The following is a 26,609-nucleotide window of genomic DNA, read 5'->3' on the forward strand; positions in this document are numbered from 1 at the left end:
TACCAGAAATAGTCTTTAATGCCTCCCCTGCCCACCTCTACCTCTTGAGCTGTGCTGAAGAGAGGAACTAGAAACAAAAATGTATTTATCTAATAATTATTGAGTTTCTTCTATGGGTCAGACATTGTGCTAAGCTTTGGGAATTTGGAGAAAAAAACCAAATAGGGAATCTGAGCTCATGGAGGTTTAGGTCTTTCTGTGGTTTATACTTTTCATGCAGCAAAAATGTATTGAGCATATTTGTTGAGCCAGGCATTGGGGTAGGTGCTATGTCCGTAGTAAACTAAATGACAAAGATTTTAATCTATCTCTTGAAAGAGCACACTGTATAGAAAGGTCATGCTATAATAAGCTACATTCCTTAGGTAATAGTAACATCTTGCAATTGTTTTGAACAATTAACAAACCATTTGAATATACACTATCTCAGTGAATCCTTGAGGAAGGTATTTTTCCCATTTATAGATAAGAAAACAGTCTCAGATGGGTTAAATAACACAAACTGGGACTCAGACTGAGAGCTGTAACATAACAGTATTTGGGTGCCTCCTCTATGTCCAGTACTGTATTTCATGCTTTTTGGGTAACCATATATTTATTTTTGGAGCTGGACAGGATACTGACAAGCATAAAGTATCTGAGTAGAGCTGTGTCTTTCAAAGAGAGTCTTACACATGTGTTTGAAATGTCTAACAGAATTAGGCTTATGTTTTTAGGCACACCTGTATTTCTAAAAAGAGATTTTAAAAATGTGAAACCACAGAAATTAACGGTTTGGGAAATTGCACTTTAGTAATTTTTAATTAAGCACTAATATTCTGATTTTATAAATTAAAAGGATCTTTGACTCCAATCAAGTCATCCTTTGACCACTGACGAGACTCTGGTCCCAGAAAAATTAAGTGACTTGTCCAAAGTCAATAGTTAAAAGCAGACTCTGGGACTAGAGCCTAGACTAGCTGAATCCTGGGTCACCACGTCACTTTGCCTCCCTGAATATTTAGTTATGTGATACTTTTAGTGACTACAGTCTCTAGTCCAACACCAACTCTAGTTCCTGTTGATTCTTGGATGGTCTGGTACGGAGTTAGAGACTGGGTAATTAAAGCAGCAAATAGTCACAAGTCATGGTTCTGAAAGATGGTAATATAATTCTGTACATGTATATCAACAGTGCTTTAGTAGTCTCAGAATATCTCCATGTAGATCATCTGATTTAATCATTATAAGAGCTGAAAAAATAACAAGGTCAATAGGACAGGCACTATCTTTCTTTTTACAGAGAAAAGGGAAGTTCGTGGCGTTGATTAGCTTGCTCATAAGCAATAAGTTGGCTAATAAGTGGTATAGTTAAGGGCTAGAAGTGCTCTAGGTTCTGATAGAATAAAATGTTATAGACTTATAGGTCAGGGCCAATGAACAAGCAAATAGATACGAGTCATTTATTCTGGACTTTGATATATCCTGCTGTGGCACTTTCTCTGCCATGACAATGGGTAAGTTGGAATGTGCCAAATTGAAGGTTTTTAAGGAGTACTTGCTGCCAACAGCTTTTAAAATCCCAATCTTCCACATGCAGTTATGTTTACACCTTTTCTTTGACATTTAAAAACTAAACGGCTTGGTCTAGTCACTACAGCTCCAGAAATGGAATTCAGAGAATTCCACTAATTCAAGATAGGACCTGTCACTCAGTCTTTCTTAAGCCACAGTGTCCTCAGCTGTAAAAATAAACGAATTGAGTCAAATATTATTTTAGTTCTCAGTTCTAATATTTTGTGATCCTAAGAACCACAAAAGTATATTTGAACATGCTAGTTCTTTAGAAAAATCTATTGAGAGTGAGGTTGTACAAATCAATATGTGCAAATGAAATATCAATATGATATATGCAAATCCTTTCCTGGGCATATCTCCAAAGATTCTGATTCAGTTGACCTGTGGTGAGGCCTGGGAACTGGTAGTTTTAAAAGCCTCTCTGTTGATCTGAGTGAGCAGCCAGGATTGAGAAACAGTGGACCAATATTTTGATAGAATATCAACCACTGAACTAGTTTTTTGATAGACTACCAAAGTCAAGTGCATGTGACTCATTAATTAGTCTTTGAGAAATGAGACCGACCCAGCAAGATGAAAATTATTTTAATTTCATTTTCTACCAAGAATGAAGTCTCCTTTTTATAACAAAGTTAATTATCATGGTTTGATCCTTTAAGAAATACAGGGTTGGGCAAAAGTTCGTTTACAGTTGTGAGTACAGGAAACACAGACTCTGTTATGATATTATTGTATCATTTTTTATACAAACAACTGTAAACCTACTTTTGCCCCATCGTACATATGGTGATCACTGGAGCACAGAATTATCTTAAGCACCATTAAAAAAAGAAGTAGGAACAACTGACCCTGTTCTTTGGGGGCTATAAGAAACATTCAGGCAATCAGCAAGTATTTCCTAATTGAACATGTCTTATGCAAATCAAAGCAAGAAAAACATTGATGAGAAGAAGAGTGATCAGAGAAGCCTTCTTGGAGAAGGTGAACTATAAAGACAGAATAGTGGAGAGAACTTCAGAGGGCTTAGCAAATAGGGGGAAATGCCAGGAGAAAAATTCAGGAGGCCAAAATTAACCAGACGCTTATTGAGAAATGATCCCAACATGGTTGAACTTGAAAATAAGCAATGGAGATTTCCTAAGAGGTCAATTGGTCAGTGGGATAAGGAAAAGTTAAATCTGAGAGACATTTCATAATCAGTGATGACTCTAAGACCAGCCAATCCCACTTCAACATATTACATTCCTGAAAACACTATCTCACAATGCTATATGACAAAGTTAAATGGAACCAGGAAACAGCCGAGGTGTCTGTTGCCGGAGGGTGTCAGATCCTTGTGTACACTATTTTAATTTCTCGGGATCTTATTTATAAAATTAGAATTGGATCAAATCACTTCAGAGTGTTTTTTTTTAATTAAAAATTTATGACTAATCTATTTAGACTTTCAGCATCTTTATGAAGTTCTGCAGTAACATTTCCAGTATTCTAATAGCTAAGATTGAGCCCATGCTATTAGTCCTTGGCAAATGTACCTACAGTTGTTCAATATTGATTGACTATCCACAGTGGGGCTCTCTAACTAAGCACACAGAATGGGCACTGCTCTTTAGGAGATTTTATTTATCCAAGAGCTGGAATGTGGGTCAGACCTATTTGCATCGTGCTGGCTTGGAATCCCATCCAAACACCTCTTGGGAAAACCCAGCGCTTTGGGTGGCCGTGCTGTAATGTGGTGAAAGAACCTGGACTGGGAATTGGAAAACCTGTTCTTTAGTCATGACTCACTGTGTATCTCAGAAGCCAGTCATTTGTCAAATTTCTTAAAAACCCTCTGGCAACCAGTTTTGTAAAAAAAAAAAAAAAAAAATCTAACTGGAATACTTGCAAGCCAAAAGATTCTAGTTTACTTTTTAACTCTGCCCCTGGGTGTTCAGGAATAAGTCACTTGCCCTCTTTGAGCACTGATGTTTTTCAACTGGAATGAGCATAATCATACCTTCTTTGCAGGATGCTGTAATGGGGAAAAGAGATGGCTGTCACGGTGGCCAGCACAGCAGACCTGGCATGGAGTGGCCACTCAAATGTTAGGTGAACTGGAATGAAAAATTTGCAGTCTTCCTCACAGTGATGTTGTGAAGATTTGGGGATAAAAAGTCATGTTATTCCTGTTGCTGTAAATACGTGTAAGATTCATGGTAGGTGGTGGTGTTTTTAACGAAAGAGTAATTCCAACACACTGCTTTGGTTTTAGAACCTTGGAGTTAATGTCTTTAACACTGACATGCTTTGACATAGGATAATTTTGGTATAGTGACTGTGTGTGTGTATGTGTGTGTAAATAGTCTAACAACACGCGCACACACACACACCAATGTCTTTGCAATTAAGCTTTTGAGATGCACGTCAGAGGAATTGGATTCTCACACACCTTCTTCCCACCACTTCCTTTTTAACTCCTCATTGATTTACTTACTGACATTTGATTAAACTTTTAAGGTTCAACCCTAGGAGGAGGTGGCAGTGGACAAAAGATTATTGCCATTCATCATCAACGCATTAGTCTTCCCCTTGAGTCGTCTATGAAGGATTAGCATTTCCCTGAAAGGAGGAGGACAGAATAAATTGCATCTACGGCCAAAGAACTGCCAGCTCCTTTCAGCTGGGGGCACATACCGAGGGCTTTTCCCATATTACTCAGCTTTCTCTCAACTTTTGGGCAGCGTCTACATCTGAATTTCATGGGTTTCGGGGTCAGTCGGAACAGAATTGTAGGGCTGTGGAGGTCAGAGGCCACCGCTGTCAAAGGGTAGTGACCTGAACAGCAAGAGGTAGCCACTGTTCCCCGACTTCCTCAAATGACTTCATTCTGATGAATACTTGGCTCATTGCACCTCCCCTGCAGAGCTTTTTTTTCAGACCTGGTAATAAAAATCCTCCTGTGACCTCTTTTTTTTTAAACATTATTATTGATTTTCTTTTGTTCCTGTTTCTCTATAGAATGGCCAAATCTTGGTCCTTGATCATGTACTGGTTTGCGTGTTCCCTGGGAAATGATAGAGGGAAAGCTGGGGAACCGCCTTCATTCAGCACACAAACATCTCCCAGGACCCGTGAAACTCTCCAGCCCCAGTAGGCTCTCTGACCATGGTCAAGGTTGATTTAAAAACTGCAAAGCTGCTGAGGAGAGAGGACTGGGGGTGGGGTGGGGTGGGGTGGGAACAGATGGAGGAAGGAGGAAGAAGGCAGCGTGCTGGAGGAAGGAGCGCAGACTCCGGAATAAGGTAGTTTTGTTTTCAAACCCCAGCTCTCCCACTTTCTGTGTGACTCTGGGCAAAGCACTCAACTGCTCAGAGCCTACGTTTCTTCACCTGCAAACAGATGCGGTTATGCCACGGATGGGGGGGGGGGGGGGGTCAGAAGTGGAGAAGAGGTGCCTGCCACACAGCAGACCCCAAGAAGAGGAGCCTCTGGATTCAGGCAGATCTATTTCAGAAAGGTGCCTCAAGTCACTGTGAGTGAGGCGAAGAGAGCGTGTCACGTTCTCGTTTGTTTTTATTTATTTTTAATATATTTTATTGATTTTTTACAGAGAGGAAAAGAGAGGGATAGAGAGCTAGAAACATTGATGAGAGGGAAACATTGATCAGCTGCCTCCTGCACACCTCCTTCTGGGGATGTGCCCGCAACCAAGGTACATGCCCTTGACTGGAATCGAACCTAGGACCTTTCAGTCTGCAGGCTGACGATCTACCCACTGAGCCAAACCAGTTTCGGCACGTTCTCTTCATTTAAAGACTGTCTTCAAATTCGGCTGTTTTGCATTTTATCCCTTCTGAGAGGTGTAGCACTGGCCAGGACATTTTGGATACCATTCCTGGTGGGGGCGCAGTTTGGCGGTTTCTGGAGAATTCACTCTTCTAAACCCAGTGGCTTTCCAGCCTATGGGGAGACTATTATAAATGCCAAGGATCAACACTGCAGCTGATTCTGCGGTTGCTTCTCTCACCCCTGCTGTCGCGGTCAGACCTCATTATTTTTCATAATAGTTCTCAAACAGCTGGGTTTAGCTCTTGAGGCATTTACGGTGACAAGGGGAGGAATCAAACCGGGGAGCCCTATTTCTCCCGCCCGCCCACCACCTCTCTTCACCCACACCCCTTTCCTAGCAACCGCTCTCTGCTCAACTCTTGGGGCCCACGTCTTCCGTCCCACCTACACCAACAGCAGCCAAGTATGGGGGTGAGAAGGCTGGAGCAGGCTGAGGTGCAGGAGGAGGAGTGGGGAGAGTGCTTCAGGGAGGAGGCTGATAAAACACAAAAGATTCTGACCTCGGAAGAAGAGGGGAACCACTAGGGCCGTGTCCAGGCTGGCTTATTTTGGGAGGCTGCCAGGGAGTTGCAGCAGAGAAGGGCCAGGTTAGCAAGTGGCAGGGAGGGGGACTGGCCTGAAGGGCCCACAAAACAATAGCCGGGGAAAAAGTTGTCAGCTGCAGGGAACTGTCAATTGTGCAGGCCAGAGATTTTCAACCTTTTTCATCTCATGGCGCACAAATTACTAAAATCCTGGGGCCCACCAAAAAAATTTATTTATTTATTTATTTATTTATTTATTTATTTATTTATTTATTTATTGCCAATCAAAGGAAAAAGCGGTCAGTGCCCCTGGCTAAACAGGTATTGCATGTCTTAAAAACTTGCAGAATACCAATTGGGAATTGCTGGGATAGGTTACTGGGGATTTCCCCTCTTCTCTGCTCTGCAGACTGGAACCCTGTGAGAGAGAAGACTGGGTGCACAGTCAGGGAATAGCCATCTCTGGATCTTAATACTTCAAGGTGTTAAGTCGTGTTTCTCAACGTTGGCTGCATGTAAGAATCGCACTGGGAGCTTTAGAAAGCTACTGATGCCCTGGAGTCACTTCCAGGTCAGTTATTTACTGTCGGTGGGACCTTACACCTTGAATTTGACGGGATATAGATCTAACAGGCAGCCAGGGTTGAGAACCACTTAAGTCCAATCCTACTTGGAGCTGGAGTGTGCTTCCTACAACATCTTTGGTAGAACTGGGAATTAATTGTTCTACCTCACTGTACAGGCACTAAGTATATCCCCTTTTCCTTTAAGCCCCCAGTGGTGATTTGCATTCTGTAGGCTCTTGAATACGTCTGAACTATATGCTTTAGGAGACCTAAATAACCCTTCCCCACATAATAACATGAGTATTTATACTGTTTTCTTCTAGGATTTATTTTTTTTAAAAAGAGATGCAAGAAGTTGGGGAAAATAGTCTGTTTGTGCTCTTGTCCACTTTCACTTGGGTCATTTTGATTGATGTCACTGTAAAGCAAATATTAAGGACGAATCTGGGAGGAAAGTAAAAGTGCAGAAGACTACTACCCAGATCTGTGCAGGGGAGGGTGGGGCTGGGCCTGAGGAAGGGGTGGAGAGTTGCTCGGTGATGGTGGTGCAGGTAAAGGGGCTGAGCTGATTGGGCATGAGCCCCAGGCTGTTTTTGGGCACCAGCTGCCATTGCCTCCGCTCCTGTGGCTGGCTTCCTGAGCCACTGCCCAGCTGCCAGTCCTTCCTTTGTTTTCTTTAAGCTGCCACCCTCCTCACCCAGACATGCCTGCCCAGGTCCATCAGCGCACAGACTGTAATTGGGATGTCATAGTCATACAACATGCTTGCTTGAGGTCCAGAGTGGGGAGGTGACCCCTCCAAGGTCACATGGTGGTGAAGCCAAGGCTTCCTTTCAGTTCCTTCCACGATGTCAGTTCCTCTCCCCACTGAGGTTGGGCTCACTCACTGGCATGGTTCTGATTGGCCTGGGACTGGGCTGCAGGCTCAGAGGGGCCAGATTCCCTTTCTTTCCAGACCTGGGGTATATCAGAGGTCTGACAAAGGACACAGCAGGCTGGATGCCTCGGACGCCACAGGCCTGCAACGTGGGTGAGCCATCCTGGCTGCTGTTCACGACTCCAGCCAGTTTCAAGCTGGCAGAGTCCTTTTCAGAAAGAGTCCTAAAGCGGGGAGTGTCCCTTTATTGCCAAGACTCCTCTGTTCTTCCTCTGACAAGTGACTGGCCCCACTCCCAGCTACCAACCTTGCCCATTCCCATTCTGGTGACGGGGAAAGAACCATCCGAGAGGGAGAGAAGGTGCATGTGAGTCGAGCTCACAGCAGCTGTTGTCTTTTCATCAGATCCCTGTCAGTTCTGAAATTGAAGGTTGAGAACAATTGGGGACACAGGCAGTATGCTCACCTCCCAAGAGACGGGTACCCTGTGGTCTGGAGAGAACGCCCAGGGCTCTCGGCATTTGGCTGTGCTGTGAGGAGGAGGCACACATCTTGCCAAGTTCTTGGAGTGACCACTTTGTTCTCTGGGATTGGGACTATTTTTTGCCTGAAGTTCTGTGCATTTAACGAGCTTGTGGCTGTGACTTGTATATGGGTGTCGTTTACTATGTGCTGCTGCTACCTGGCTAGAGAATTTGGCAATTGCTTTATTTATTTTTATGATTAGCAAGTCAAAAGTCAAACCTACTCCACCCTTTGATTCTGGAGCACCTGCTTTGGGCTGTAAGAGCGCGAAAGTCTGGGTATCTTCAGGTTTGTTTCACACAGTGACTGAATCTGAAATTTCGTTCTTCCTCCTTCCTTTCCTCATATAAAGCCAACTAATGGATTGCAGCCAAAGATCAAATTACCTTCAGGAGTGAAATCTAGCGCCGCCTCTTTTTTTTTGGCAGATCAACAAAGCTAATTTTCTAACGGGGATGCTATGTAAAATATATAATTTTAATCATAAAATCATTTTCAGGTACAAATATGTTATATAATAGCAAGTAAAAGCCTGGCTTTAAAAATAAATCTTTCAAAATGCAAATCGAGTTGTCAAATTCTCATGCCTCTTAGTTAACACATCACTGCTGCCATTTCTGGAAATCCTTGGCTCTGACTTTCTCATAGACCTAGACTCTTCAAGTTTGGGCAAAACATTTCATCATTTTGCCTGCCTATCCTCAATCCTCAGCCCTAGAATCTAAATTCAGCACTGGGGAGAATTTGTTGGTGCTTACTGAGTACTCAGTAATGTCATATCTGTCCCAGAAGTTTATTGCATCTAAAGCACTGCACTTGACATCTCTTTACTCCCAGAGATCATTAATGCACAATGAATTAAGTGCCAGGGGACCAAGTCTTAATGATGCTGATGTTGAAGAACAATATTCCCTTTAAGGGCTGAAAGGCCCCTGCCCTTTGCTGACGTCAGTCATCATGCAAACTTAAGTCCTTGTATGTGGAATTGGTCCCCTACAAACCTCAATTAGGCTGCAGGCACTAAATTGTTCAAGGACTGCATGCCAGGCCTATCCAAATTTTAATGATTGTTTTATGAGGAGATGATGATGGACTGGATAACCACTACCATTCGGGACCACTTAGTTTTGTTTTGCCTGTTTTCACCCTAGTATTCAGAATGGTATTTATTTACACACACGCACGTGCGTGCGAGCACACCCACACACACATAGGTCATAGCAAATGCAAAATGAAAGGTCATTTCAATACTTTTTATTTGAGTGTGAAACCATTCATATCTTGCACAACTGTACAGATAAAACTATTTCCATTTTAGCTGTAGACATGATTATCACACAGAGTGGCTGTGATCAAAGATTTTATTTACAGAACAATTGCTAAAACATCCGATGTCATATTTCTATTTATTTCTTACCCATAGGGTAATAGGTCCACCATAATTGCTTGGTGCTTTTTATAATACAGAAAGAAAACCTATGTTAAGCTCTAACAAACTGCACAAATTGCTACAAATCTGACAGAAGAATGCCTACGAAAAATTTTTCCAAAAGTACAATACATTTTTATTTCCACACATACACAGTATAGTATAGGCTCAAAGGCACAGCTTTGAAATTTTTTTTCTATCAAAGTGTCGGAAATTATTTCGTCTTATGAAGGAACCGTGAAAGTCACTTGCACACTTGGTGCCCAGTAAGCTAATGTTGGTCTATCCAGTTTTACAACATTAATACAGCAGAATGTGACACTCAACACTCGACGTCCGCATCACACAGAACTATAGAAGCCCCTCCCTGCCTTTCGCTGACACTAGCCATTGTGCAAACTTCGGACAAATATTTGTACATAGAAGAACTGGTCCCCTACGAATGTCAGTCAACTTAAGGCACACAGAGCAGACCTCTTCCTTTCCTCTAGACAGTGCTTACGTTCTGATGCAGGTACTGTGAAAGGCACGAGTTGCCAGATACCTGCATTTACCCTGATGCTCCGGGAGCACCAGCAGGTTGAAGGAATGCGCTGAACGTGTCTGAGGGCTGTTCGCTGTACAGTAAGATGCCAGACAGATAGCAAGGTGAGTGCTCTCGGTAAATTATGTGCCCATCCAAAAGCACAAACCAGGTTCTGCCTCCAGTATCCATCCTTCAAGACTAAAGAGCTTTTGTCAACAGAAAAATAAGTAACTTATAGGGAGTGGTTGGCAACGCAAAGCAAAGTCATGGAACAAGGGGAAAAGGCACAGATTGGCCTGTCTGAGATAGTGCTCTACACAAAGTCAAGTCTGGCTTGGCTACAGGAACCCAATCTCACTGACTTTTAGTGGGTCCTGTTTCTGAACTAAAGTTTATTCATCCCATACTGAATCCCAGCCTCACGTTCATTAGGAAAATGGATGCCAAGGAATGGTTTACAAGTTATAATGTATAGAGATAAAGTCTTCTGGGGGTGGGTGGGTGGGTTTATTATTATTATTAATACTTATTAATATTAAATATGGATTCCTATGAGAGCAGTCATTTAGCCCATCCTGTGGAGGCCTCTCCATTGATGTAAGCAAAGCCAGGAAAGTGTTGCATGTGCTCATACTCAGAATTCCTGCGGGTGGTCAGGGGAGTGTACATGTCACTAGAGTTTCCATACCTCGTGGAGTGCACAGGCGGGCTTGTGTAGCACGTGTTGGCTGTGGGCACCTCTGGCCATCGGGGGGTGACTGCAGTAGGATGCAGTCTGGGAGTAGTGCTCATCAAACAAGGCTCCATCCGGGAAGTGGGGCTATTAAAAGGGTACTTGTTGAGGGGAAAGAAAGTCCACAAAGTTAAAATTAGCTTGAAGTTATATAGACACAGTATCAATCATGTTTACAGTTTGTTAAATTTCTTAAGAAGCTATTAGTGAAAGTCAATAGGATGGAATCAGTGAACTTCTGAAAGATCGAACTGTGGCCTAGGTCTCCAACAGGGAGGATTTCATAGCCAGTGTTGGGCTGGTGTTCACTCAACCAGTCATACAGACTTTGTGCTCAATATAAAATGACTTGGGAAGTCAAACCCCAAAGAAGTAATAGCCCTACTGGAATATAGAAATGATATAAAGTGGGGGAGAGAGAAGGGGGGGGGGGAGAGAGAGAGAGAGAGAGAGAGAGAGAGAGCGAGCGCGCGCGCGAGCGCATGCGCGTGCGCGCAAACACGAGTAATAGCATGTCCAAGTTGATGTGGATGTGTGGATGGATGGCTGTGAGTTTTATCACTAGTTATGGAGATGTGATAGGTCCCACTCAATCAACCCAAGAGAACAGTACTGCCAAGTGAAATACAAAGACATTATTAAAAATAGCACTTTACAATTGAATTCAATTATGAGCTGCAGCCTAAAAGCAGGCTTTTGAAGAGGAAGCAAGCAAGCTAACAGCTTCAAAGGTTATTATTAGTGCCTATCATCTGAAGAACATCTTTTTGGTCTCCAGTCACTGGAATCCTGGAAGAGACTCAAGCAGGAAGTGGCAATAATTGGGCTCAGTGTGTGTGAATGTGGAAGGAGCCAAGATGAGCCAACTGAGAGGGAGGGGAGGTTGTGTAGGTCAGAAAAACAGGTGCTCCTAGCTGTAAGAAGTGGGGAAGCAGTTCTAGAAAGAATTAGAAATAAGAGCAATGTCTCTGAAGTGCTTCTTCTTCACCCTTTTTCCAGTTCCCAAGACAGCTATGCAAATAAGCCCTTCAGTACAATCAGAGGGTGGTACCGCTTTGTGGGCCAGTCACCAAAGACTTCCTTGCTGTGCTAAGGACCACCCCAAGAGGGACAGGAGCCATCAACAAGGATGGCAAGGACTGCAAGTAGGGGAGAGAGTGTGTGAATTCTTCTGCTCCCCATCTGTCTTCCCTGACAGTTGGAGAGTGGAGCCCTGAGGGATTAGGTGGGAGGCTGCCTCCTGTGAGGGAGACAGACAGGCTGAAGCCTAGACAGCCGGGAGAAGGGGCATGACAACAATGGCTGCTGCTGGTAGTCTTGGGGCCAAAGGGACCGCTCTGCCTCTTTGAGTGGGAGCCCAACGGGAGCAGGGGGAGGCTGATAGGCCCCAGGAATGCAAAGAGGACCAGCCATTCATCTGTCGAGGAGGAGAGGGTCCCACATCTAGTAGAGAGCGTCTGCTGTACCAAGGACAGCACGCCTACAGAGCAAAGTGCAGCCCCTCACAGTAAAAGGAGCAGGTAGAAAAGAGGGAGAGGGGTATAGTGGTGTCTGGGGACTCACAGGAGACAGCACCAGGGCTGTTGCCAAGGTGACTACTGACAGCATACCAAGGCTTTCATAATGCTGAAGTGCACCTGGTCCCCGAGCAGGAGCCTCATGGTGCTGTCTGTGCGGCAGGGGAATTCCTGCCCAGCACCCACACTACAGCCCAGAGAGGCCACAGCCAGACTGGGCCCTGCTCAGTAAAACAGGACCCCAGGTGTTAAACAGCTCCTACTAAGAAATGTTACAAAATAGTCTTGTTTTTTTCCAGAAAGGTTGCTTGTTCCTCGTGACAGTCTGTTTTCACGATGCCCTCCTTGGCTCATCCCTGTGGCACGCCCGGCTCGTGCCCATTCCAGAGAATTTTCTCTCAGCCTCTCCTCTGCCCAGGATGTGCTGCACCACCCTTCCCTACCCCCAGGCTCCCGTGCGTCTGCCTTGTGATCATGCTTCAGATTTTAGCTCAAATGTCACCTCCCCAGAGCGACTTTTCTGGACATCCTATCTCAAGAAGCTCAACACTCCACCCTCCACTGTTCTGGTCGGAATGTTGTCATTCTCAGCCCCCGTAGGGCCTTCTCATGACTGCCACCATATTCCCACATCTAGAATCATGCCCGGCATCTAGCAGGTGCTAAGTCTCTGCTGAGTAATGCATTATTTGGTGGGTTGTCACCACTAGACAGAACCTTAGGGATCCCATAATCCATCTCGGTGTCATACAGATGAGAAAAGCAATGCCCGAGGCGAAGCATCCTGCCCACAGTCACACCACCCAGTGGCAGAGCTGGTGTATGAATGAGGCCTGGGGCCCCGCTGCCCACCCCCCCTCCGTCTGTCCGCCTGGCCCACAGCTGAATGACAGAGAGGAAGAGCACTCCTTCGTGGACAAGCAGCCCATTGACCTTGACCTCTCCCCTGCAGATCACAGGGTCCTGCAGTTCTGACCAAGCCTCTGCTCGCTGGTTCCAACCGTCTCTGCTGCCTTGGCTTGTGTGCGGACGTGGAGTCTCCTTCCCACAGAACCCGAGAGAGTGTGGCTTTTGTGCCTGATCAAGGACCCTCGATGCAGCTGTGCCCAGGGGTTGTGTCACAGACTCAAAAGAGTAATTGCCTGGAAATGAGGCTGGCTCAAAATATCTCCAATGTGACAATAAAATCCTGTTACCACAGAATCCGGCTTGGAAAATTCTGTCCCGTTAGGTCAGCTAATTGCAAATGAGTCAGTGCCTCGCTTTCCCGTGGTGAAGAGCCCATTGACAGAAGCGGCTGCAGCCCGCCGCCGCCTGGCCACCAGTGCCACCAATGAGGCTTCTTGTGCAGCGGGCCCGTGGCACCGCCTCACCTCTCACACTTCACATCCGGTTTCGTGCCGGGTCCTCCAGCGGGCTGGGCACAAACCCTGGGTCCTGAGAGCGCGGCCCGGAATAAAGGCGCTTTTTGTTGAGGGCCCATAACAGGAAGTTACTATTTTCTGGGCCAGATCACAGGCTACTGTCCTTGATGTTAAAATGGAGCTAAGGCCCAGTTCCTCCCGTGAGAGGTGTGTGAGGTGTGGCTGTGGGCGTGCGTGCGTGCGTGCGTGAGTGTGTACATAAGCAGTCAAAGGTTCAGTCACATGGCCAAGGCCTACGTTTGCCTCAGCTGTGCCTGCCTCCAGGCCTCTGGAACCATATTAGGACGTTCTATTTTGAGAAACGACTCCCCACACCAAGGGCTGCCTTTCCTGCACATGGAGAGGGAAGAATGAGCCCTTTATCCCTGACCCTTACCAAGTGGGCAGTTGCTTGAGCCAGGGGTGAAAGGTGGCCCAGTCAGGAGCACAAACTGTTTTCCTATGAAAGGCGGCTCTCACCGCACCAGGCGCTGCCAGGGCCCGCCCTGACTTCCTCTTGGTCTCCTCTGGAAGAGGGCACAGCTCCCCCCACATCTCTGCCAGACAGTCGTATCTGCTGAGCTTTTAGGGTCAGGATTGAGTTAATACATGTACATGTGAAGCACTTAGTACCCCCATGTAGTGAGTGTTCAGAACATGTGAACTATTATTAATATTCTTCCTCAAATCATAACATTATGGTCTATTAATGACAGGGAGAGCCGCAGGCACCGACCATCTGGTCCTACTGCCGTCACTTTCAGATCAGGGAAGTGAGGTCAAAGAGGGGGGAAATGACTGGCTTGAGGTCATGCAGCAACTTAGTACCCAAGTAAGGATCCAGTTATTCGTTCGTTCATTATTGAGTTCCCACTAAGGGGCAAGCCGTGCTGGGGTCTGGGAATACAATGGTCGGAAAAGATGGACTGGCCCTGCTGCCTTCACAGAGCTGGTGTAGTGAGAGAGGCAGATGTTAATTCTACAATTACAAAAAAGTAGCAAAGGATCGTGGTAATACACACAAATAGTGCTAACTGACCCAGGCCCCGTTCTACCTTTATTAACTCAATGCTCACAACCACCCTATGAATGACCTCTAGTTTTCACATGAGGCTCTTGTGCACAGAGCTCATCGGAGGCAGAACGGGGGTGTGAGCCCAGGAAGCCTGGCTCTGCAGTCAGGATCTTATGCCCCACTGGCTGGCTGATCTGTACTCCCTGTGGCCCAGGATGTTATCCCAAAGCAGAGCACCCTGCGGCAGTCAGTGGGCTCTGAGATTGAGCACCCACAGGCCCCGGGCTGACCTGAAGGTTCTGTGAGCGCTGTGACTGGTGGGCAGGGCTGGCCCTTGTCATCAGGATGGGAAGTAACAGGAGGCCCTCCAGGCCACTCTAAGTGTATTTCTGTCACACCGCTTCTGGTTGATGACATGGCTTTTGAGCTCAAGTTTACATTCCCAGTCTACATTCATGGCAGCGGTGAGGGTAGAGGTTCCATGAAGGTGAATGGAGTGAGGCTCAGAAATATTTGATAGCTGTGTACTGAGTCTGGTTTGTTCTCTCTTTTGGGCTGGGCATGAGAACGGGGACCTAGGAAGGTACAGCTGATAAGATCCCTTGTTCACTTATTCTGATGTGAACAAGGACAGCATCCTTGCAACAGGGTGTTTTTCTGAAATAATTTAAACCTTACACTGTGAGGCCTAGTTCATCTGGACTCCCTCCTTCAGAAATTATGAGAATTCAAGAAGGGCTGGAGGTTTCCCTTCCTATTACCCAGAAAGCAAGCATGTGTTGTGCAAAACAGCAGTATGAGCAAGGGGACACACATACTCTTATTTCAAAAAACAAATGACTACAGGTTGCTTTGAGCATATAACTGCTGGGATGTATATGATTATTGCACGTCACAGGTGTACTGAAATGGCTCTTTAAGGCAAACCTGGCAGGAGTCATTTCCAGTTACTCTTGAGCTGACGACCAATGGCATTCTGTAACCATATTCCATCATTCTTCAACTCGGATCTTTTCTCCAGTGAGTCTGATATACTGAAGTGTGATTTTCAGTACTCAAGATTGGAACAGTTGGACTTCTGCTCTGGGAAGCTAAAACTAATTAGCCCTGGCCCTGGCTGGGTGAGTCCTTCTTGGCTGATACTGTCCCATGAACCAAAAGATCGTAGGTTCGATTACCAGTCAGGTTGTGAGTTCTATCTCTGGTCAGGGTGCATGTGAGAGATAGCCAATCAATGTTTCTCTTTTCTCTCTCTCTCTCTCTCTCTCTCTCTGTTTTCATTTCTAAAATAAGAAAAGCGTATTTTTAAAAAAACCTAAAACTGATTAGCCTTGCACTGGGTTTCTCCCATATGCTCAACCTTAACCCAAAGAATCAGGAAAGGAAAGACATAAGGTATTGGGTGTATGCTTTTTCTCTTTGGAAACTTGAAACTTTCTGAGAATAGTTGCAGTAGCCTCGAATTTACCTCCCACCCTCCAAGACACACAGTGCTCGGCTCTGGGGGCTTGAGAGCTGGAGAACTTGCATTGGGGTATGCTTTGTCATTTCCTGGTGCCTGGCCTGAGGCAAACTACCTTCTGAAGCTGTTTCCTCATCTTTAAGAACTGGAGAAAAGGCTGCTATGATAATTAAGTGCATTTGAAAGTGCCTAAAACAGTGCTTGATGCATAAGTGTTAATGAAAAACAAAACAAAGAGTTCTTTGTCGTTAGAGAGTGCCTTCCATAGAAGCAGCCTGCCACAGATATGATACATGGACTTCTCCCCACCCCACTTTCTAAATTAGGAGTGTCGAACTCAATCAGAGAAGGGGCCAAAATCTAAAATCCAGCCTAAATCGCGGGCCGAATGGTTTACTGAACAGTCATAAACTGTCATTGTGATGGAATCGCAGTGGAGCGCAGTGATGACAGCGCGGTGCGGGCCACATTGCAAGGCCTGGCGGGACGGATTTGGCCCGCGGGCCGTGTGTTTGACACATGTGTTCTAAATGGAGACTGAGGCCTAACCCATAGAACGCACAGTGTGCTGTGAGGTGGGGTCAGAGGTTGTCACAGACTTTGTCTAAAGGTCACAGGGAACGGTGGTGAAGAGGCTGGCCGAGGACCTGCCACCTCTCACAGGATATCTAGACTGGGCCCAGAGGGCTCCACCCTGGGCTTTCATGAAGTCCTGGCCCTTCACTTGGGCCACCGGTAATGGCAGTGCTCCAGGAGGGGAAGGTGTGGCTTCTGGAGCGGATGCTGCAGGCCTGTCTTTGATCGTCAGGGACCACGTGGGCCTTTAAGAGACCCTGGTGTTGTTTTGTTGTTGTTCTTTTGTTTTTTATAGCAATGGTTGTAAAAATATCAACCCAGAAAACCAGCTGCATAAATTTCATAAGGAGGCTCGAGGGATGAGGGGGTGAAGTAAAAGGGAAGATAATGCCGGGAGCTGTGGCTTACAATGTAAGATCGATCTTGCCACTGTGGCTTAGACCAGTGTCTCCTGCAGGAGCGTCAGTTCTCCCAAAGCAGGCACGTTTCCGTCCATTCTCCAGTGTATTCTCAAGGCTAGAGCAGTGCTTGGTACATAGTAGACACCTGACAGTCATTTGAGAAATGAATAAACAAATGAACAAACGAGTGTATGAGCCTCTGATGCTGTGTCCAGGGTGACCCAGCCTGTAACAGCAGCTCCGTTACAGAGAGGAGCACAGCTCCTGCTCCCGAGAGAAGCAGCCCCTGAGGAGCTGGCGTCTCTGTGTGACGCAGCTGGAAACCTGTGATGAGTGCCCAGGTGGTGATTTAGCTGAATCCACTTGTTGGTTTGTCTGGGGATTATACCAGTGCTCCCCTTGGTACCTCAGATGGAAATCAAAACAGATGCCTGTGTGCCCCGAGTGCCCAGTTTGTGGATACATTCTCCTCGGGCCCTCCCCCCATGACAGCAAAAGCCTCCACCCTGGCTCACGTCCTGCCATCTCGCTTCTCCACCCCTGCAAGCGCTTGGGAGCAAAGCTCCCAGCCTCCACCAGCGCGCGCCCCTCCCATTCTGGTCCTTGCTGTGAGAGCTCTTTCTTAAGCACATCTCTCACCTTGCCACTCCCAGGCCCCCAAACCTACCATGGCCCCCACACCTGCAGAACCAGTGGGTGCCCGTGGCACACCACACGGTGGTTTATGCCGACCCCTCCTCCTGCTGCTCATCTGTTCCAGAAATGCCCAGAGAATGCCAACATTTGAGAGGCAACAGAGGGTGATGCCTAAGAGCTTGAACAGCTGGACCACACTGCCTGGGTTCAGATCCTCGGGCAAGTGACTCTCCCTTTCCTGCAGCGGTTACCGTGAGGGTGTGCAAAGGGCTCGGCACATGTAAAAGCAAGCTGTTCCTTCTGACAGACGCATGCCCTGTGACCGGGGGAGGCTAGACTTAATGTTTGCCTTCAAGGAGCTTCGGGGTCTCCTGCGGGAGTCCGGAAAGTTGTCAGTGATCACAGTGTGGGAAGTGCTACCTCCAGAGGAGAGCCAGGGTGCCATGCACGTACCGAGGAGTGGGCCTAATGAAGTCCCGGAGGAAGGGAGTGGGGAGTGTCAGTAAGTGCCACACAGACCATGAGATGCTTGTCGGAACAACAGTGAAGAGACTGGGGCAGACTCAGCCAGAGGAAGCCACCTCAGCGCAGGCCTGGGGACTGCCTACGGCTGGCCTGCCTGAAGCAAGGATGGGGATGGTGCCGTTCATAGGCCAGAAAGGCAGGCAGAGGCTGATGGCAATGAATCTGAGAGACAGGCTAAGGCACTGAACTAGACTCTGAAGCGATGACAGGCAAAAGAGACTATTGTGACCAACTGGGTTTCCCCCCAAAGATTCCTTTAGCTGCAATGTAGGGGACAGACCAGAGATAAGACAAGTTTAGCGACATGGAGACCAATGGGTAGGCTTGTGCCATCATCTCACGTAGATGAAGACCTGAGGTGAGGCAATGGCCGTGGGGGTGCAGACACACAGAATGTGGGATTGAGTGGACTTGGCAACGAGCTGTGTCTGGGGCCAGTGCACCGGAAAGTGTCTAAGACAAGTCGAGTGCCCAACACTGATGTTACAGGTGCAACCATTTTTCCATCCCCACAGGTCACAGCGGGTCAATTTGGCTGGTTAGACAGTAAGAGCCAAGAGAAAGGTGTGGCCTGAGATATGTGATAAGGGCCCACCTCAGGAGGACTCTCTGGGTGAGACTGTGTGGTGGGACTGAAAGGAGCACGCGTGGGAGACCGAGGCGCCAGTGAGAAGGAGGCTGAGATGACAGTCCTGATGACTCGCTGAGGGTCTGCCCCAGGAGGATGCTGATGAAAGGAGAGGTCCAATCGGAATGGGGCTGCCCGAAAAGGGGCAACAGGCATGGCAACCAACTGGATTCTGGGATCAGAGAGGTGAGAGCGGGCGGAACTAAAGACAACTGTTCGCACACATGTACATGGGTGAGAGAAAGTGGAGCGTGAACGTGGTTGCCTCCCACTATGGGCAGCCACTGGAGGGCTGAGGTGACATTGAGGAAAAGACTATCCTTTCCTGGGGCACACAGCTGCACACACAGTAGACAGAAGATGCTTATTCACTGTGTTACATGAGTAGACCTGGCCTGAACAAGCAAGCAGGGCCACCGACTCACCTGTGCAGAGCTCCTGGGGTAAGGGGCGTAGTGGAGTGGTCCAGAGATGGCTGCCTCGGGAGGGAGGGCCGGGTACTGGCTCTGCATTGGCGGAGGATGCTGGTTGCCATAGCTCCCATAGTTATAGCTTCCTGTGTATCTAAAATGCATGAAACACATTGACTATTATGAGTAATAGCAGGAAGAACAGATCAGTTTGATGTATTCAAAAACCAACCTTATCTTTTTCCTTTTTTTCTTCCATTTCCCCCCCCCCCCCCCCCCCGCCCTCTTACCATTCCACTCTGTAGATCTGTTGTGGTAGGTGTAAACTCCCAGGTTAATTTTCCTTCTCCCTTGGGTACATCTCCCTCACCACCCAGCAAGTGCTCAGGGAACAAAAGCTCGCCCTGAGCAAAACATAATTAGTGATGGAAACCTCTACTCCTGTTGTCTTAAAAAGTCCCATATGATATTCTGAAGTTAAATAGGAAAATAAGGGTTTACTTTGGGATTTATGTTTTTGTGTTGTTCAGGCCTCTGCTTCCCCATGATGCGGAAGGGCGTGGTACCTTCCAGGCGCTCTCTCCTGGGAGAAAACACCATGGCCTGGTCAACCAGGCCTCAGGGAGCCCGGCTCTCAGCCCGGCCCCACCACCTTCCAGCTCCGGAATATTGGGCTCGTGGGCTCCTCGCAGCCTCGTTTCTCTCACCTGTGAACATGTTGCACACGCTTATTCGGAGGGTCACACATGTGAAGACACTCCATAAAAAAGACAATCCTGTGTGCACAGAGGATATTCTAATCACTGTTCTTAAGAATAATTTTACAGCAAAGATGCTGACATGACGTGGATGTCTTCGACCTTTCCTGCAGAATAAAAAGGCTCTCTGAGCCTTGCTGGTTTGGCTTAGTGGATAAAGTGTAGGCCTGAGGACTGAAGGGTCCTGGGTTCAATTCTGATTAAGGACACATGCCTGTGTTGCAGGCTTCATCCCCAGTAGTGGGTGTGCAGGAGGCAGCCAATCAATGATTCTCTCTCATCATTGATGTTTCTCTTTCTCCCTTCTCCCTTTATCTCTGAAATCAACTTTTTAAAAAAGCTCTCTGAAATAAATTTTAATATCTATTCTAAATGTGTGAGGAAGTACTTGAAAAACAATGACTACACTACAGATCGGTCTGGGGCACCTGAACCAATGGAATTAGCTCAAGTACACCAATAGCAAGGCCTGCGCCTATACTCAGGTCGCCACTCTGAGGAAGGGACCTGAGAGGTCCTCCTCCTCCTCCCCTCCCGTATCCCCACAGCTGGTCTGTTGGAACCTGGCTCGGGAGGCTCACTGCACCCACACAGCAGAGCCTCACTCTTGAGGATAAGGGCCCTTTTAACACCGTAAGTGTTTTTCAGATCACTGCACATCAGACCCTGTAAGATTAGTGTCTTTTGATAAAGACAGTGCATAGTGGCAAAAAGCTACTGTGACTCAGGTCACACTTTTAAATGGATCTGTAGTTTATTCCTCATTGTACAATATAGGCAAAATGGATGACTGAATTATTCAGGGTCCAAAGCATCATTGGAACCCACAGGGATTCCCATTCACAATCCCCACCCTCCAGGGACCTGCAGCTCTCAGGTGGGGAGCCCTCCTCTGAGTAGTCATGAAAGACTGGGACCTGCCAGAAAGCTTTCTAAGGCTGCAGAGCGCACAAGGAACCACCGAGGGATGGCTGAATGGTGTGTGCAGCCGAGACTTTAATGGAGTCAAGAGGGAAGAACACAGCTGCTCAGTCTGGACTCCATGGTTACCAGCTGTGTGACTCAGAGGAACTGAACTTCACCAACCACGTCTGAACGCCCTCATCTATAAAGTGGGGTCGCCTCATCTGGTCGTGGTGGGGACGGCTGGGCACAGGAAGAACTAAACACAGGGTGGCGCTCCTCCTGCCCTTTGAGAAAACAGCTGCCACGTAAGCCCTGCCCTTTAAAGTCAAATTTAAAAGTGAGGCAATAACCCAGGAAAGCCGCCTACCCGTGCTCTTCTCGGTGAGGGTAAACTGGTATCCTGTGTGTGACCGAGGAAGAAGGCACATGAGTGCTCCTCATACAGGGGAGCTGCTGGGAGTTTTCAGCGGGGGACCCCGCCGCTGTCGTCACCGTGTAGGTTAGAGACCACGTGTATGACTGCATCGGTCCTGCAGAGACAAATCAAGACGCATCAGTCCTAGTACAGCTCTCGCACTGCCAGCTCTTCCTTAGAGCACTTCAGGGCTTAATTTTTTTTTTTTTTAAATTTTTATTAAAACAGATTATCTTCAAGTGGTCGGATTGAGGATTGAGGATGGCTTTAAATTTTTTCTTCATTTGGCTTTCTTGACCTGAAAGCCAAAATATTTACAAAGCATATGTCTTTCTGGTCCCCTGACCTCACCAGAAGCTTCCCCTACCTCCTCTGCCACTTTTGTTCTATCTGATCTAGGCATAATACCTTTCTTTCCTTTTCCCCCCAGAGTACCACAATTCCCAGCACCACAGGACCTTTACACATGCTCTTTTCTGCAACCCAGAACCCTCATGCTTCCTTCCTTCATATCTCAATAGAGAGAAGCCATTTCCTAACCCCAGACCGGGTCAGATCCCACACTGCACTAACAGTCCTTGATGGCGCCTACCACAATTTGTAATCCTATATCCATTAGTGAATGTGATTTGATTAATGCCTATCCTTCCCACTCCTCAACCCCAGACTATAAACTCCATGAGGGTAGGGACCTTCTCTATTTTTTCCACCATTGGCTCCCCCAGTGTTTAGCATAGAGCCTGGAGGCCAAAAGGCTTTCACTAAAGTTTTTAAAAGGAAGAAATGGGAAAGGAAAGATAGGAAGAAAGGGAGGGAGGGAAGGAGAGAGAACAAAAGAAATCTTGGGGCAATGTAGCTCAGACAGGCCTAGCAAAATAAATTCTCAACGTTCAACTCAACAGGTGTTAAGGATCCAACAAATTGCTTTAAGCAAACATAAGTAGATTATTGAGCTCTGCTTGCCCAGGTCTTTTTGAAGATTATTAGACAGTGACCCTTACCATGACCTATTCCATACATATTGTTAATTCCACTAATTTATTTTTTAATTGGATACCTGGAAAGTGCTAGGGACTGAGAAAAGAAATTGACAAAATTAAAAACACTCAAGATGCTTAAGAATTTTATGAGATGTTTAGAATTTAAAAATGGTAATTTAAGAAATAACTGATAATAAATAAGCTTATGCTATTTAATAAACTTATAATAACTGGACAATAAACTCATCAAATTAATTTCTGATAAAGTGTAGAATGCTGACATAGTGAAAAGAATCAAGCCTATTTTAGAAGGTTGAGGGAATAGGATTCAACTCCTCTGTGTAGACACATGAAAAACTAAATAATTCGGAGGCCAGTTTTAAGAAGTAGAAGAGAAGCCCTGGCTGGTTGTAGCTCAGTTGGGTGGGTTTCATCCTGTAACTGAAAGGCCACAATTTGATTCCCGGCCTGGATTGTGGGCTGTTTCTGCTAGGGGGCATGCAGGAGGCAGTTTTGTTCCCATATCAATGTTTTTTTCTCTCTCTCTCCTTCTGCCTTCCTCTCTCTCTCTCTCTCTCTCTCTCTCTCTCTCTCTCTCTCTCTCTCTCTCAAAATAAATAAATAAGTAAATAAAGTGACAAAGTATTTTTTTTTAAAGAAGTAAAATAGAAAATTTGCTTCACTAATTCTGTATGTTCTGCAACAGATCACTTCTATCTTAAAATTCCTCTGGAAAGATAAAAGGTTTTCATTTAAAAAATGCCATCCATTCCATTCTAAACACTATGCAAATAGCACATGAGAGCAGCTGCCCTGACAAGGCAGGGGGAAGGGAAGAGCCAGAAGGTCAGCACTGCACTAGTTACATGACAGAGACCCAGTAAGGAGTCCCCCTGAAAGGTCTGTGAAAATAGCACCCTATTCTAAATACACATGTTTATTATTAAAAGAAGTTTCTATTGAACCCTCCTGTAAATTAGAGAATCTTTTGGAATGCAAATAATGCCTTTCTTTTTTTATGAAGTGACACAGATACAATCCAAGAGCGTGAAAGGAGACACCATTTATTGAGCATCTAATATAGGCCAGGTACTGTGCTACGTTACTTACAGACTCCCTCAAAAGAAATAATACCTCCCCAGGAAGTGAAAGAAGAAGTTAAAACAAAACTGGAGCAAAAAGTGCAATCAGGAATGAGATGAAACATGCACACCCTGAAGGTCCAGATTCTTTCTAGGTGGGCCTTAAACTTGGCTCGGAGTTTTCCAGGGGAAGTGCTTGCTATAAAGGCTAGGAGCCCAGGATCAGAAACAAATCACTCAGGAGAATACTGTCCTTGGAACTTAGCGCACACAGGAGTTTCTTTCACACGCCCTTACAATGGACTCCATGTCTTGGACTGTTAGGATGATTCCTTATGCCGACACTACTTGCAGGCTACTGATGTCACACAAAAGACCCGTTCAGGGGAATGCAGTATGTTAAACGTGCCCGAGGCCCCACAGTGAGTGGGCGGCCCACTGGGCCTCTGAACCTGGTCGCCTCACACTTCCCACTAACTCTACCATAATGTCTCTGTACTCTGGGTCCTAGTTCTGCCAGGGACTGTGTGTAAGCTCCTGGTAAGCCTCTTACATTTTATGAGCCTTCCTTACATTATCTGCAAAATGGGGATAACAACATCTATCTTGAAGGACTATTGTGAGGATTAACTGAGATAGCATGTCAGAGCTTGGCACAGGGTAGGCTTTTAATGATGAGCAAGCACTCTTCATGAATTCAAGTATTCTTATGTCAGACTTGCTTAATGTAGAAATCTCTATATTTCCCATTTCAGGTTGCAAGGAAGAAAGACAAGTTTCTTGGGTCAGATTCTGTCACCAGGGATGAAATATTTGATCAGCAGCAATAATTCAGCTAATGACAGCAAACTTCTACCAGGGTTTTCTGTAAAATGTCTGGAGCCTTATCTGCCAATATGGCTAAAAGTACTCCTTTCCACCTCTACACGGTATTTTTCCTCCAGAAGATGACTGCAGCGGACTGTGCGTGAGGCATTATTTATAATACCTGCGAGAAGACCGGGAGGGAAACCCCAACATGATCATGTCCTCGGTGATTGAATTTTGCGTGGCAACTCTCCTCTATGTTTTGAACTACCTACAAAATTACTGTTATAATTTTTATTAAAACATGTTATCTTCAAGTGGTAGGATTGAGGGTGGCTTTAAATTTTTTCTTCATTTTGCTTGTCTTTTTTCCCCCTATAATGAATGTGTATTGCCTCTGTGAAAAGAAAAATATTAAACTATGTTAAGCAAATTTTATATACAACTGGGAATGGAACTGGAGGGGGGTAGAAGTTTGCGAGAACAATGAACCAGCCACATCCAGCAAGTAATTAACCCTTGAAGCCCCTGGGACCTCAGGAGAGCACAGTGAGGTCAGTGGGGCTTGACAGGGGGCAGCGAAGGGACCAGAGGATTTTCTCTCCTCTCCCTTCCCCTCCCCACCCCCAGCAGTAGGAAGTGGCGTGATAACAGCCGTCACCTAGAGAAAGCAGCAGAAGTTACTTTTTCGTGAGCTCCTGGAGCACAGCAAATGTTCCATATTCATCTCTGTATCCCCAACAGAGGGGTCTGCCGAAGAGTAGATGTTCAGTAAACTTCTGTTCTATTGAATTTGTTGTTGAAGGAGGAAAAGCTTCTAGAAACAGACATTATCAAACACAAAGCTAGTGGAACGCTTGGAAAAATGGGCTCCTGTGGCCTGGGAAACAAAACCCCTAAATGGCCATGTGCCAGCAACCTAACAGACCCACTCAGGCAGGCTTAAGCAGATTAACACCTACTGGCTTGGGTGAGAAACCCTTTCTGCCAGGGGAGCAGAAAAGAACACCCCTCGCTCTCCCCTTCCTACCCGTGGGACCTCCAGTGAGAACTGCCGCTGCTTCTTTCTTTAGGAAGCTAATGAAAGAAAACCTGTGCCGTAAACAGTCTGGGCTTCATTTTTAAGACAGCTCTAATTGCTTTTCATTTGCTGGTAAAACCATAACAGACCTTTTCTAGTTGTCTAACTCCCTTGCTGTCTCTTCTTTCCCCCTCCCCATTCCTCTACCCCCGTTTGAAAGTCTAAGGACAGCGCTGGGAGCCCTTGATTTTTGAGAATCCTATAAAGAAAAGTTGTCCGTGTTACAGTATTGAAATTGCTAGAGAGGAATATTTTCTTTCCTTTCCATTCTCAATAAAACATTTTATTCCCCCAATATTATTTTTCTGGAAGGGGTTTTAAACACAGGACAGAAAGGGTGCTTGGAATATAATAGGCAGTCAGTAATGATTGTTGAATAAATGAATGATTGATTGGTCATCCAACATAAACCAGACCTCATGCTAGTTTCTTTTTATACATCAACTCATTGAACCTTCACAATAATCTTTTCAGTAAGTATTACCTTCCTTTTGAAGTGAGAACATTGAGACCTAAGACTTTCTCAGTTAAGTGGCAGAAGTGGGATTTGAACCCAGACCTGCCCAGCTCCAATGCCTTTCCACAACCACCTATTCTAACAGTTGAATGTGCATTTGAATCCCTGGCATTCTTGTTATAATGCAGATTCTGATTCGGGAGGTTGAGAGTCTGCATTTTTAACAAGCTTCCCAATTATGACAATGCTGCTGGTTCATGGACCACACTGAGTGGCAAGGCTCCGCAACACACTGCCCCCTGCCACGCACCCTGCATGTTGAGGGCCATTAAAAGTCAGAAGTTGAGAGGCTGATGCATACTGGTGAAAATTTAGACTATTTCCCAGGCTCTCTGGCCAAGCACTTCCTTCAGATCTTGGGCTAAATTGTTTGAAAACCCTTTTCCCACTAGGATTCTGTGAACCATCCCAGATGGTGCTCAGGTTTTGAGCTAACCTAGCCTTTTGTTAGTACCTTCCTGGGAAATAAGCCCCTTTAAGTATGTCCAGACTCTAGAGCTGCTCTGCCCTAAAACAGTAGCCACTAGCCATCGGTGGGTATTTAAATTTAAATGCAATTAAATATCCAGGTTTTTTTAGTTGTGCAAGCCACATTTCAAGTGCTCAGTAGCCACATGCTGTTAGTGTCTACTGTTTTAGACAGCTCAGATTAAAAATGTTTCTATCATCACAAGAAGTTCCATTTGAACAGTGTGCTTGACAATATTTGATATTAAATAAGCATTTCATGTAATATTCAAGATGGAGACAGGGAAAGAAAGTATTCACTAAAGGCCTAGTGCACGAATTCGTGCACAGGTGGCGTCCCTTGGCCTGGTGATCAGGCCCATCATGGCTGGCTGGGGGGAGGGACCACAGGAGGTTGGCCAGGATGGGAGGTTGACTGTGGGAGTGCACTGACCACCAGGGGGCAGCTCCTGTG

General features: G+C 46.0%; 1 protein-coding gene across 2 annotated transcripts in view; it reads right to left on the reverse strand.

Moving 5' to 3' along the window:
- Positions 1-9,122: 9,122 nt before the first annotated feature.
- Positions 9,123-26,609, reverse strand: part of RFX4 (regulatory factor X4) — a 118,391-nt gene continuing 100,904 nt past the window's right edge. For both annotated transcript variants that reach the window (XM_036458231.2, XM_036458232.2), the window contains exons 16-18: positions 21,173-21,335; positions 19,157-19,295; positions 9,123-10,669 (exon numbers count right to left, since the gene is read on the reverse strand). In XM_036458231.2, the coding sequence (XP_036314124.1) occupies positions 10,397-10,669; positions 19,157-19,295; positions 21,173-21,335 (575 nt within the window). In that variant the 3' untranslated portion in view covers positions 9,123-10,396. The remainder of the gene's footprint in view (positions 10,670-19,156; positions 19,296-21,172; positions 21,336-26,609) is intronic.

This window comes from Pipistrellus kuhlii, unplaced genomic scaffold, assembly GCF_014108245.1.
Source record: "Pipistrellus kuhlii isolate mPipKuh1 unplaced genomic scaffold, mPipKuh1.p scaffold_m20_p_3, whole genome shotgun sequence".
NCBI classification, from domain to species: Eukaryota; Metazoa; Chordata; class Mammalia; order Chiroptera; family Vespertilionidae; genus Pipistrellus; species Pipistrellus kuhlii.